At 30.0% G+C, this 14,657-nt stretch overlaps 1 protein-coding gene across 1 annotated transcript in view; it reads right to left on the reverse strand.

Moving 5' to 3' along the window:
* The window catches only part of Pxn (Peroxidasin), a 247,756-nt gene that overhangs the window by 26,332 nt on the left and 206,767 nt on the right, over positions 1 to 14,657 (reverse strand). Inside the window, exons 14-16 of the mRNA XM_075373983.1 lie at positions 12,885 to 13,006; positions 9,828 to 10,097; positions 2,915 to 3,148 (exon numbers count right to left, since the gene is read on the reverse strand). Of these exons, the coding sequence (XP_075230098.1) occupies positions 2,915 to 3,148; positions 9,828 to 10,097; positions 12,885 to 13,006 (626 nt within the window). The remainder of the gene's footprint in view (positions 1 to 2,914; positions 3,149 to 9,827; positions 10,098 to 12,884; positions 13,007 to 14,657) is intronic.

Genomic DNA, 14,657 nt, shown 5'->3' on the forward strand with positions numbered 1-14,657 from the left:
TCCTAATTCAGGACATCAAAATAAAAAAAAGGTTCACATAGGCAAATGCCCTATATTGCTTCATTCTCTCTCTCTCTGTCTGTCATTTTGTTTTTTCATCAAAAATGTATTCCTTAAGAATGGATTTAATGAAATTTTATTATATGTATCCAACATCTACACCTTGAAAATTTCTTTGAAAAACTGGAGCAAGGTAGTAACCTTGAAAAATAAAAGAAACAGTACTTCTTTTTCTTTGAATTGTTAATAATAATTATTTACAATATAAATTAAATAATTATTTTTAATTTAATTAGTAAAGGAAGTGAAATTAGGCATAAAATTGCCGAACTGCATAATTTTTGGGATCCACTTTAACAATTTCAACCAAATTTCTTTCAGTTGTTTGTCAACTGATTTTAACAGATAGTTGTCGTTTTGTTCTTAATAAAATAGTTAACTTTTTATCTAATAAAAAAAAGTATATTATAAAACAATATTTATGGAGATATTAATGATTAAAAAGTTTAGATGGCTGCTGTTTAGAATTTTGGAACTTATTTATTTTTTAGAAAATATTGTTGAATATGTGTAAACTAAATCTCATAAAAATAACTCAATCTGTTCTTAAAATACACAATTTCATTGAAAAAATACAAAATGGTGGATAGAGGGAAAATGAAACGAGATGGGAGATTGGCCACATGAATGATTTTTGCTTATTTTTATGTCCTGAGTCAGTCCTTTAAGTTTGGCACACTTCTCCCAGGACATCCTGCATATTGGTTAATGATATTAGCTTGAAACATCCCTGGAAACAGGAAAATTATACATCAGACCTCAGAAAGGAAACATCTGAGTAACTGAGTCATTCACTAGTCAGAAATCATTTGACTGACCAAATATGGTTAAAACTTACTTGACAAAACAAATGCTAAAATCAACTTTCTCTCCATCTCACTTAAATAACTTAATATATCTGATAAGTTACATTTTGTAACTATTAGAAATTATATTGATAATTAGTATTAGTAACATGATTATAGTAACATCAAATGATACAGAATATCAGAATGATTCAAAATGATAACAAATGTGTCAGACTGTAATAATATTTTATTACATATTCTGTAAATAGTTATGAAAATAAATGAAAGCTACAATAACAAAAAAAAGAAAAATGCACATAAGAAACTATATAAAATTATTTTTTAAACTGTTAACACCAACGTCAAAAGAATCCATAATAACTGGCAGAAACATAAGTCATAAAAAAAATTAAAAAACTAAAAACCCTGCAAAATTTAACCCTCAGTAGATACATGTACATCATAGTTTGTAGTAGACATTATGATGTGTGTTGGGAATACACATCGGGTGTTGGAACTGACTAATTGGCATTAAAAATAATAAACAATTTTTTTATTTTAAATATTATTTTATCTTGTCATTAAGTAATTAGAGAAACCAAATTTGAATATGGGACTTCAAGAATTTTTGTTCTTCATAAAAACCCAAAAGCCTTTTAATACAATTATATATATCTTATATATAATCTTATCAAGATCTTGTCAAGAATCTTATCTTAGCAAAAGTGCAGCTTTTGGTTGCTGGGTACAGGAACACAGTTGATAATTATAACACTATATTCTATTGAATCAAGTTGTACTTTTCTAATACGTTTAATTTACAAATCTGTTCTTTTTGGTTAGTTTTGGAATATTTTCACATAGTTTGTCTCACTGGCATCTGGATTTCATATGGTCTCACTGATATATGATATATATGATATATATATGATATATGATATATATCAGATGATGTATCATCAAAAAGAAACTGATCTGAATTCTCGCTATCACTATAACTACTACTTGGTAAATCTTTGGAAGCCTCTGCTATTTCGCGGGCTAAAGTAACCAGTTCTTGACCACGAGATTACATTTGTATTTTAATTAAATTTAAAACAATGAATTAACAAATTTTAAAAAGCAGAAATCACGAAACATCATGTACAAGATGTAAAATCAAACTGAATTTGTTTTCAGTATACCATATATACAATACTAGCAAAAATTGTTTTGAAAGTGAAAATATTATGTGATAATTAACGAGTGTTACAATAGCATAATTTAATTCTATAATGTTAGTACACTCTTAGGAATTTGTCATGAGTCATAACAACAGTGTGTTTTGACAAGCTTTTTGCTTTGACTTGATAGTTAGACATATGTCAATGAGCTCACAAGCTCACATATGTCAGCTCAAGTTAGACATATGTCAGTGATAAATAAGCAATTATCCAATTTATTAATCAGAATCATAAGCATTTTTTTTTACCATTAGGCCTAACCACATACCGATTATTATTAAAACAAATAATCTTAATCTTGACAACAAATAGAAAATTACTGAATTATTTGGTATTCATCAGTTATACATAAATATAAATATCTGGCCTCCATGGCACAGGTGGTAGCATCTCAGCCTTTAATTTGAAGGTCCTGGGTTCGAATCCCGGTCAGACCATAAATTAAATAGTTGATGTATCCTGGAGGTAGGAATCACAACTAAGTAATGTATCGTAACCACAGTGCATTCTGTATCGCCCGCAACCGGAAGGTAAATATTTACAAAAACCCTTAAAATCGCTTATTTGCCTTCTATAACATTTTATAGAATAATTGAAAAAAATCACGTCAAAGAAAAAAAAACAATTGCACTGAGGTGAGTTTTCGGTCAAACCCAGCTGCACAAAACGCAAGGTAGGTTCCGGTCTCCGGGGACCGGGACAGCATTGGGAAAATGTGATTAAAATAATTTTGCAGCAGACATGTTAAGCACTCTAAATTTCATGAGCATGTACTGAAGGGTTAAAATAAAAATCTAAGAAATCCATATCATTACAAACAAAGAGATTGAACTTTTTATTTACCAACAGGTGTGCTGAAACCATTTTCATAAATTGGTTTTAATATTCTTCGGAAACCAGTCAGGGATGCACCCCACATCGGATGTTGTAAGTTGTTGCATGTACCCTCAATGGTTCGATATTTTGTATGAAAGCACATATCTGAACAGTTGACAGGTGCTTGATGTGTCATACAACCAGACAAGTTTGCAATCATCTGTAAGATCTGTGGTGATAAAATCTCCTTATATTCAAAATCTGTGAAATATAAATATCATTATTACAGATTATTCAATTATAAATAATATAAGAGTTTGTAATTCAAGCAAAGGGAATATAAAAATTAATTCATTAAATTTTGTATCAAAATATCTTGTATTCATTCATTTTTTAGTGACAATCAGCCAAGAGAGTGGTAATGATAAGTGTAGTGTAAGGTATGCACTAGATACGTATGAGGTGTGGCTATTAAATAACGAGACTAATGCTGCTACAGAAGAACTGCGCATGCACCAAATTCGTACGACTGACAGCTGTGTAGCATGAAACCTTCTTTTTTGATTGTTACCACTCCAATTACTGTAGATAAATTAGTCTGGCTGTGGCCTTTGTTTGGATAACATCTGTTTTTTTTTTGCCGAAAAAATGATATGTTTTATTACAGAATTGTTGTGAAATTTCATATGAAACATGGAAAAACTGCTACTGAAACTTATCTTTTATTAAAAAAAATTTTTGGCAATGAATTTTTATCACGTGCGTGGGTTTTTGAGTGGTTTAAGCATTTCCAAGATGGCTGAAAAGACGTTGAAGATGATGTTTGCTCAGGTCGCCCCCTCCATGTCAAAAACAAATAAAAACATTGAAAAAATTGGTAATCTGATCTGATCTGATCGTCGGTTAACTATTCGTGTGATTGCTGAATATGTAGGAATTGACAAAGAGTGCGCAAGGCAAATTTTACATAACTATTTTTAACATGCAAAAAGTATCTGCAAAAATGGTGCCTAAAAAAATTCTCATACTGCATTGTCTGTCAAGACGTTTCTATTCAAGTATAACATCGCAATGTTGACCATCCGCCTTATTCACCTGACCTGGCACCATGTGACTTTTATCTGTTCCCCAAGGAAAATCTGTATTAAAAAGAACAAAATTTCAGACCGTTGAAGCTGTGAAAGAAAAAGTGGCACGTGTCATTAGGGAGCTCACAGAAGAAGACTTCCAGCACTGTTTCGAACTATGGAAAATTTGAATGGAGTTTTGTAGGGATAGAGGAGGGGTGTTTATTGAAGACGCCAACTAAATATATATAAATTTAAAATAAAATATTTTACAGCATTAGTCTTGTTATTTAATAGCTACACCTTATATATACAAACATGTATTACTTATATGTACAAAAATCACATCATATATGCAGTGTATGTATGTAGGTACATGCATAATAATATTATATATAAAAATATTTATATATTATATATATTTATATATATACACTCGCTTGTCTCTCTCTCTCTCTCTCTCTCTCTCTCTCTCTCTCTCTCTCTCTCTCTCTCTCTCTCTCTCTCTCTGTGTGTGTGTGTGTGTGTGTGTGTGTGTGTAACAGAGAAGTAAATGTAATATGTAATATAAAGGCAAACAAAGAGGGCATTTCACAGAAGATAAAGTACAGCTTATTAATAAATCTATTAATTCACATTGAGTGTGCCAGATAGTTAACACTATATATAAAATAAAATCTAACTCTGCTGATAACCACAAACATGTATGAACACATAAGAACTAATAATTCTTAACATTCCAAAATTAATGATTTTGTATGTACAAACATTTAAACCTTAAAATATGATGAATGTAGGGTTCTTACATATTTCTACATACATAATGCTGGAATTATACATTTAGTATTCTAAATAGATAACTGTTTGGCTCCCCTCCAGACTATGGTAGCAAAGCAATGAATATTCTAAATAATTTGAAAATTAAATGGGTTAATTATTTAAAGGATGTCTTTATTTTTTAACTTATCCTTACTAATATACAATATTTGCTAAAACAAATATCTATTATAAAAAAAAAAACAAAAAAACAATATCCACCTCTATCAAACTAGAAATTAGAACTGTTTTCATGTAACTCAATACAATAATTTGGCTTGATAAATGATAAAATGGTCTTATTGTATTAATACTGTCATTGCTTTAAAAAAATTATTGAATCATTAAAATATCTTTCCACCATTTTATTTAAAATACAGTTAAAAGTTTTCTTTTACAGAACAATATTAATCTGCTGATAAATTTTTAATAATACTCATAAAAAATTAAAGAAAATATCTGGATTTTCTGCATTTCATTTGTGTACATAGATAAGTACTAAAATAATTTTCATTAATGCTTTCTGAAATGTGAACTATTTGATAATTATTTTTTTTATTTACCGTCTTCATCTATTTACTTTAAAATTATTTTATGTGTTTATGCTTAAAATATATGGACTTTATTCAAAAGCATAAACCTATTTTTATTTTATAATTAAATGAGTATTTTGTGATCCTGTGCTGATCAAGATTTTAGCATGGTTTCTCTTGATTCAAATAAGCAAATTCTGGTGCAGTCCCTATGTGGAGTAGCATACCTACCCATTTCTGACATGATCTATATATTTATTGTATTACTATGTACTGATAAAAATAAAAAATGTATTTATTTAAAATATGAACCCCCATCGATATGTAATAAAAAAACAGTTTCTACAAAAAGAGGGGAGGACTAAAAAAGAATCTTTCAAAGCCCTAAAAAGGATCTATAAAATTAAAAAAATTCTATTCCCTTTAATTTTCATCAGTTGATATTTTTTTGAATGGCATCCTTAGCTACTAAGCATTATTACAATTTCATAAAAAAGAGGAAAGAGAAACCTATGTTACCTATTAAAATGAAGAAAATTCAAAGGAAATCTATTTTTCAAATTTTATTGTTCCCTATTAACAGTTTTTTTCTTGGGCACACAACAAGGTGTCATTATCAGCGCATCAAGGTTAGAACACTGCATAAAAGGTTGGATGTTTGAGTTGCACTTTTATAAGAGCTACATAAGATCAAATCATTTGGTTTCGTCTATACTAAAGAGATAGCTTAACACTGTCCATCAGTAGACTTACCATGGGGGCCAAATGAAATGCACCTGTAGCAAGATGGATAAAGGAATGATGGACTACATTGAGCATCATAAGAGCGGTGGTCCGTGCGTAAGAATAAGCCACACAGCCAAAGTACAAGTGGGAATAAACCAGAGTTCAGTAGAAGCGCAACATGCATACTAGATCAGCTCCCCAACAAGTATTGATAGAACTCTCAGCAAATCCAGCATTTTTAGACATTTTTCCTTCATCTCCTTTAAATGGTTACCCATGTCAGTCACTGTTCAAAACACAACCCTAAAAATCAAACCTTTATGCATGGTTCAACTCGTTCACCACATAAAAACAGCTAAAGATCCACATGTTAGGTCAACTGGGAAAAGCAATTGCACTTCGCTTTCTCCAGGGAAAGGTGAATCCAGTTGTTCTGTACCACAATTCCAAACAGGTTATTGTGTTTTGGCAACTTCTCTGAAGCAGCTAAAGTTCTACAAGTAATATAAATTACAAAATCATCTACAAATAACAAACGCCCAACAGGTTTTCACATGCAGTTTGTTATACTATTTATGGCTACAGCAAACAAGTAACACTTAGTACACTTCCCTGTGGTATTCCGTTTTCTATCGTGAAACTACCAGATACCATTGTTCCAACTTGAACTCAAAAGGACTAATTATTGAGGAAACCCCTTAAAAATGCAAGGAGATTCCTTTGTGTACTCCACTCATGCAATGTATTTAGGAATTCCTCTTCCAAGTTGTGTCATACGCCTTTTGCATATCAAAAAATACAGCAACAAGGTGTGGGCAAAGTAGGATGGTTTTGAATAACAGATTCCAGGGCAACTACATGATTGATAGATGATCTACCTTGTCAGAAACTGCATTGTTCAGGACAATTAGAGAGTTTCTTTCAAGGTATCACACTAGATTATAGTTTACCATTCGTTCCATCAACTCGCACAGGGTACTGGTCAAGAAGATAAAATGATAACTTGAGGGGCATGATTTATCTTACCTGGTATCACTACAGGAATCATCAATACTTCTGACCAAGAATCTGGAAAAACCTAGTCAGAAAATATTTTGTTGTAAATAGACAGTAGATGTCGTAGTACAGTATCTGGAAGGTGAGATAACATACTGAGCCTGATATTATTATTTCCAAGGGAAGTAGAAGTGTCACAAGAATTATTCAAGGCATACCTTAGGTCATCAAAGGGAATGTTTAATTCATTTTGCAAGTCTCCAATAGCAACAAGAATACTTTCTACCTCCAATTTATACTTCATAAACTCATGACAATATAATGACGTAAGAAAAACTGATTTAAACATATTTCTAAACATGTTCACCATATCAATTGGAATGATGATGAGGAAGCCATTGTTTTCCAGTCTAATCAGCAGCGGAGATTACCCTGATCCACACATGGCCTGAACCTTTCTCCACACAACAGATGGTGACATCTGAAAAATTTTATCTACATAATTCAGTCATGATTTCTGTTTAGCACACTGAAACAATCGCCGGTAAATAGCCATCACATTCCAGAAGGTACAGAGCAATTCTGTCATAAGCCTTCAATTGAAATTATGACAATCCCTTAGTGCATTCCTGCAGTTTTTGTCCCAATAAAATAATGCAAAGTGGTAGTACATTTTTTTCTTAGTAGATTGCTGCATTGTTGGTGTAGCAGTAGTTTTTACTTGTTGGTAAACTGACTGGAGTAGTTTTTGGTAAACCACTGTTGGTCTTTCCACCAAAAATATATTCTTCTTGCCAGTACTCAACACTGCAATAGCAGAAGTGAGGCATTTTTCAAGGTCTGACAAAGCCTGGACCAATTTGGTCAGTACTTTGCATGACACACACTCATTCTGTTTTTAAACATTGTTAACAAGTGTCTGGACAAAACTAACACCAGGCTGTATGTGATTCCTCATTGAGGAATTTCTTATTTCTAACGAGCCACAGTAAGGGACATTTTCTGCTAAGTACCTATCTTCAATATAGCCTTTTCTTCCTTATAAAGAGGCATTCCTGAGACCTTGCTGATTGTAGACCTTTACAATTAATCAATTTTTCTATTTCAGCACACATGCTATCATCATATACCAAACTGCTGCAATGAGTACAAACTTGTTCCTTTGTACAACCAGTTTTGTTGGGACTAAACCCCTGACATGAAAGCAGCATCTTGGGTTTGGTATATATGGTTGCACACAGACAGACAAGTATCTAATTTTTATTCACTTAGAGACAGTTGGAGTTGAAAAAGTTGGATTGTGAGGATATTGGCACATCAACATCATTTTCCTTTCTCATTATCCTCTGGAAAGAAGTGACTGACAGTGTTGATAGCTCTTCTGATATTTCAATACCAGCCAAGTCACAGAAAAAGATCACTTCATTGCTGGAATTTAGTGTACTATAGGGATCCACTACTACCTCATCCATCCTTACATTCCTAAGGGCTAGGAGCTTCTGATTATCAATTACCTCAATCATCAGGGGCCCACTTCTAAGCTTTTTAATAGATCTACAAGAACCACAAGCCACTGCAATGCATTTATTTATTAGGAACAGAGAAACCTTAGAGAAGGATTTACCTTCCTCATTATATTTGACTATAAGAAATTGTACGCTAGAAATACCACTTCCTGTTACATTTATTGTTTCCATATATCCTGACACATCTTTGGTTGACAGTGTCGATTAAAGTCATTTTAAACTCCCTGGTTTGTTGGTTTTTCAAGTGGTCCAACAACCACCAAAAGATTATTTTTGGGACTAAAATTTTGATCCCATGAGTACTAGTGATTTAACAGACCTCTCCAGCAGAATGCACATGTACTGGAGCTAGGCTGGATACAACTGGGTGTTCACCTTGATGCCCAGAGGACATCGTTTGAGACTCACTACATAGAATCATCCAACCATCAGCACGATAATTTCCACCTTGGGTTACGGTTGCATTTTGTGTTGCAATATCACCAGATATAAGAGTAAGAAGAAACAGTGTAAGATATTTTGGTTTTTGTGTAAGGGAATATGTTGTAATTTGTGTGGTATTCTTGGTGTGGTGTTATGTGTTAGGTGTAAAAGGTTCAGCAGCTGAACATTTTTTAATAAAATTCTTCCTGAGCAAAAAGCTAAAAATTTATTTTTACTAAAAGAGATGGTCCACTAAATATTTTTTGTGAAGACATAACATAAAACAGTAAAGATTTAAATCATGTAATTTTCAATAATTGGTTACACAAATTGATGATGAGATTTTAGTTAGTTTTGTATGCAATTATAAAATAAAAATAAATATTAAACCCGAATTAGTAATTGGAACATATTATTAATTAATTATGCACTGCATAGATTGTACTCTATACAAAAATTACCCCTTCCCTACTCATGTAAATTGTAGTGCAGTAAAATTTTCTTCTTGAAAATAGTTAATCTGATTTTCATAAATGAAATAAAAAAATTCAGTCATTTTCTAAATATAATTTTTGGGAACCATACAGCTTCCTCTTTCAAAATGTGTCAGTAACTCAAAATATCACTGCATGACAAATGACTGTGTAAAAATATCTTCTCAGCTCAAATTTTACTCTCATCCAATAATACAGTAATCTAGATAAATTAAACCATTCTCAATGTTCAATTACCTCAGTAATAAAAAAATTATTCAGATCAGTTTGATTGTTTCTTAACTGAAATGAATATTGGTACATACAATACAAATGCACGGTCATTCTGATTTTAAAAAAAAAAATTAGAAAATACCTACCTTCTGTAAGATTGATTTTAACACCAGCAGTTACATGCTTACGAATATTAACTAATGTACGTTCATAAACATCAGCTGCTCTAGCAAGATTACGACTGGTTATATCTGGAAAACGCAACATACGCATTAAAGAATTAGGTGTAGGTGGTCCTTTATCACGTGAAAATAATGTTGCAATAGTTGCATTCACAGCTCTATCGACTTCAGCACTTGCCTCTTGAAAAGCAAGTGTTACGTACTTATCACCAGGAGCAGCAGAGTTAGATAGATCTAAAAAACACAAAATACCAGATACAATCAGATATAAAGATAAAAAGAAATGAAGAATACTAAATACCAAGAATACTATACTAACTAATGATAATATTTTTAAATACTCACAAAAGATATCATCTCATTTCCTCTTTATTGTATAATTTTCTTGTATCCTCTTTATTGATAATTTTCTTAATGTATAAAACAATAGTAATTTTTTTTAAATATTAAAACTTAAAAGAATGGAAAAATAAAATCAAGCTCTTTCAGTGACGTCTCCACTTATTACAAAGTTATCCCTTTATTTTAAAATGAATCATTTTACTACTTAGCTTGTAAAACATCATTAATGTAATAGAGAAATATTTGTAAATGAACTGAATATTAAATTAACTGTACAATTTCTCTAAATCAACTATCATTTTCAAATTTTAATTGTTTGTTAGATATGAACTGATTATCATTATCAATTTTTATAAATGATTTTAAAATGTGTTAATGTTTTATACCTTATAGTTAACATTGTTTATCAAATTTGTAGGCTTGCAAATACAACAAATTTAATAAGATTTTTAATTTTATAATTATTTCTATTAAGTAATGTGTTTTTTAAAATTAATTTAATGTAAAATAAAGTAATACATTTAAACATGAAAACAAAATAAAAGGAGTTACAAATGTTTAATTCCAAAAATGTTTATTATACTGCAAAAAAAAAAAAAAAATAGAACCAAATCTGAAAATAAAGTAATAATTATTTAATAAATTATAATTATTTAATAAAGTAATAATTATTTTTATTATTTAATTAAAGTACCATTATTTAATTTGTATGGATTGATAGACTTCTTTACACCTTTCAGTTTTTTACCAGTCTCCTAGCTTCAATATATCTTCTACATCCTATATTCTGAATGATTAGTTAAATATATCATAAACTTTGACTTCCATTACTTTTAAAGTTCTGGAATATCTTCTAGAACCTAATTTATTAGTTTTTCAAGCATTATGATTAATTGATAATGTTAATTTAAACAGGAATTTATAATTGTAATTACTGTAAGTTAATTAACTAATAAAAGGTTGGCTGAACTTGTGATATGTATAGTTGAGTGCTCTTTCTCTCCTTTCTTTTAGTAACAAGTCTAAGCAAAGATATATATAACAGTGATGGGCAATAAATTATTCAGTTTTTGAAAATAAAGGGAATCTTTACATCTCAAATATCTGAGTCTTAAAAATAAGTTTGGGCTTGAGCATTTCTATCAATTTGATGAGTTTAATGATACAGATCATCCAGAGAAAATTGGCAGAATTGAAAACAAACCATCCAATCATCCAATAAAATGTTATCAAATGTTAATAAAATTTTGGTCATCCAACTCTTGCTCTAAATGGAAATAGAAAGCAGTTCCATTTTGTTTGGGAAAATTGGTAAATTACTATTAGGAAAATCTCTGAAAATTGTAAAAAGAGTTGGTAGTATAGAAATAATACTAAGAGATTTTATTTAAGTTAGGAAAGTATTTAGCTTCCCTACCTTTTGTGATCTGAAAAAGATTACTGTAGTCACACAGCGTCTATAGAATTATGAAAAGATATACTCATAGATGAAACATTTAGACAAATAACTGTAAATGAGATGTGGTTAGTGCATTATTTCAACCAAGAATTAAAGTGAGCAATTACATTGTTTAAAAATTATTTCTTTTTATTAACTTTGACTACAATTTCAACAATGAACTGGAAATTATTTCTTGCAGGAGGTGCATTTTTTTGCATACAAGTGTAAACTTTTATGTACAACTTTATGAAGCGTTGTTATTAAAATTTGTAATTCAAGGCTTTGGCAATCAATGGATTTATAAGGACTTCTGATGAGAGATAATTTTATTTATTTGACACTTTCCTCTGATTTCTATTTAAAAAGTGAAGCCTGAAGCTTATTTCAATAGCAGAGTTGACAGACTTATTTTTCCTCCAGTAAAATGCTTGCTCATGCTGTTGATTTAACTATGTAAATGCTAGGATGATTGGTGGATATGGTGTATTGTCCTACCATTAAGTAAAACTTCGGTAGCATCTGAGTGTTATCTGTTTGGGCCACTTATTTAATATTTAGGAGGAAAAATGTTTGACTCATATAAGGTGGCACAATAAAGTAAGTAGTTTCCTTATGCATTCAATAAAAATGATATAGTATGGAATTCCTATTTTTGATTGAGCCATCCCCATCATATATAGCTCACTAACTTGGCTTTTTATAAAATTTTGTCATAAACTTCTTTCTTAATTTTTTTTTGAAAATGAAAACAAGTAAAATTATCCACTTTTAATGAAACCTGAACAAAATTTATTTAAATGTAATGTTTTTTAAGATTTTGTTGTCACACTTTCAACTGCTTTTGTGACTATCTTCAATGACTGGACTAATTATGTACAATCCTCTCCTACATTACGCTACTTCCAACAAAATTTCAATTTTCTAAAATTATCTAAACATCTTTCTATGGGTATTTATAATTCAAGTTAAGTACGATCTTTTTTACTATGGTATTTGTTAAAATATCATATACTAAAAATTAATTAATTAAATTAAACTAATTAAGAATTAATTAACTGCTATAAAAATAAATTTTTAAGATTTCCGCAGCCATAAAAAATATCAGGCGCTAAATATAACAAAATAATCAATTTTTGTTGGATATTATTAACAACTTATATAACTATATAAGTATTTTACTATACATACTATATATAATATACACTATCTGTAATTATATATAATTATTATTATCATACCTTCAACAGTTAATGTACCATCAGCAAATGTTTCACCATAAGAATTAGTTGCTATACAACTGTATAAACCTGAATCTTCTAGAGTAATATTATACAAGCGTAAACTTCCAACAAGTGAAGTTCTGAAAATAAACATAAAAACATTATAATCAATTAAAATACTCTCTACTAAAAGAATTGATACTTTCAAATTAATTTAGTGTATAAAGAGCAATAAAAAATTTAAAAAATCAGCATTACTTAATACTATTCAAATTATTACATTAACTATCAGAAAACTTGGTTTCACTTGTAATCGTTTGCTATTAACAGAAATAAATATTATCATCATAAAACATTTATAACAAAATAAAATTATTATTAACTTTTTTACCTTATGCAGGAAAAATCATCTGAAAATTATTGGATAGGGTTATGTTCTCTCAAATACATTCATAAAAGAATGGTAGGATTTATGATATGAATTAAATAAAAACAAAAATACAGTTATATTGTTATATTTATCAAATTCTCCAACTCAAATAGTTTCGTTACATAATCAATAAATTTTAAAATGCATATCACTCGGAACTAATTGATATTCAGTTTCTACCCATACGTGATGTAAATATTTACAATAGTAACTGCTCCCTTAATTATTTCCTTTAAGTGATTCAGATTATGTAATTTTTGTGAGTAAGCAATGTTTTTATTGTACCCCACAAAAAAAAAAGCCACTATGGTTTAGATTCACACTTCTTAGAGACCCTGATATATAGCCTTCTTGACCTATCTGCAAATGTTTCATTCAAAACCTAGCTAACAAAGCCATTAAAGTGTGAGGATGCACCATTTTTTTTTTGGAATAAATTTGATTTTATATTTTGGAGTTCATCTGGTTGAGGAAAGCAATAATGATGATTTAAAATATTAAATCTTTACATTAATAGTTTTTTCAGCAAAAAATGGGCAAAATTATATGATTTTTCATTAAATCACATCAAATATTAACTTTTGGTGTGTCATGAACTTTCTCAAAATTACATAGTTTAAATATGATCTCTTTTCACTAATTTTGTCTTAAATTTAAATGGTGAAATGGAAATTATTTCTTGCAGTTGCTGAATTCTGTTTGTGTGCAAGTGCAACCTTTTATGTATAACTTCATTAAGGGTTGTTATTAGAATTTGTAATTCAAGGCTTTGGCAATCACTGGATTTAGTAGGACTTCTGATGAGGGATCATTTAATTCATTTGACATTTTCTTCTGATACTTTCTACATTAGGTGATTTCTGTTTGAAAACAGATCCAGTTTCTTTAAACCGATCAAACCAGTGTCATATATTGTTTTTGTACTAAAAAAATTTCACATTGGAATAAAATTATTGATGTCAGTTATGCATCTAACACATAAACGATGTGATGGAGGATGATGAGAATATGAATTTAAAGGAATTGGGCAATAGTAAACTGAGAAGTGAATTTGAACATTGAACAAGCAATTTGGAACCTAAAAGAAAGGAAAGCATCTGGAATTGATCAACTACCAACAAAAATAATAAAATCAGCTGGAAGTAGATGTAAGAATGCAATGTAAAAGCTAGTCTGCAAAATTTATGAAACTGGTGTAGTGCCTACGATTTCAAAAAGTGTATATCATCATCCCAGTACCAAAAAATCTCTCAGCAAAGAAATGCGAACAGTACAATACAATAAGCCTGATACCTGTGCATCAAAAATCCTCAAAATAGTAATCTTATGAAAGCTAGTAGGAAAAGTGGAGAGTATACTTT

The sequence above is a fragment of the Lycorma delicatula genome, chromosome 8 (genome assembly GCF_047948215.1).
Source record: "Lycorma delicatula isolate Av1 chromosome 8, ASM4794821v1, whole genome shotgun sequence".
NCBI classification, from domain to species: domain Eukaryota; kingdom Metazoa; phylum Arthropoda; class Insecta; order Hemiptera; family Fulgoridae; genus Lycorma; species Lycorma delicatula.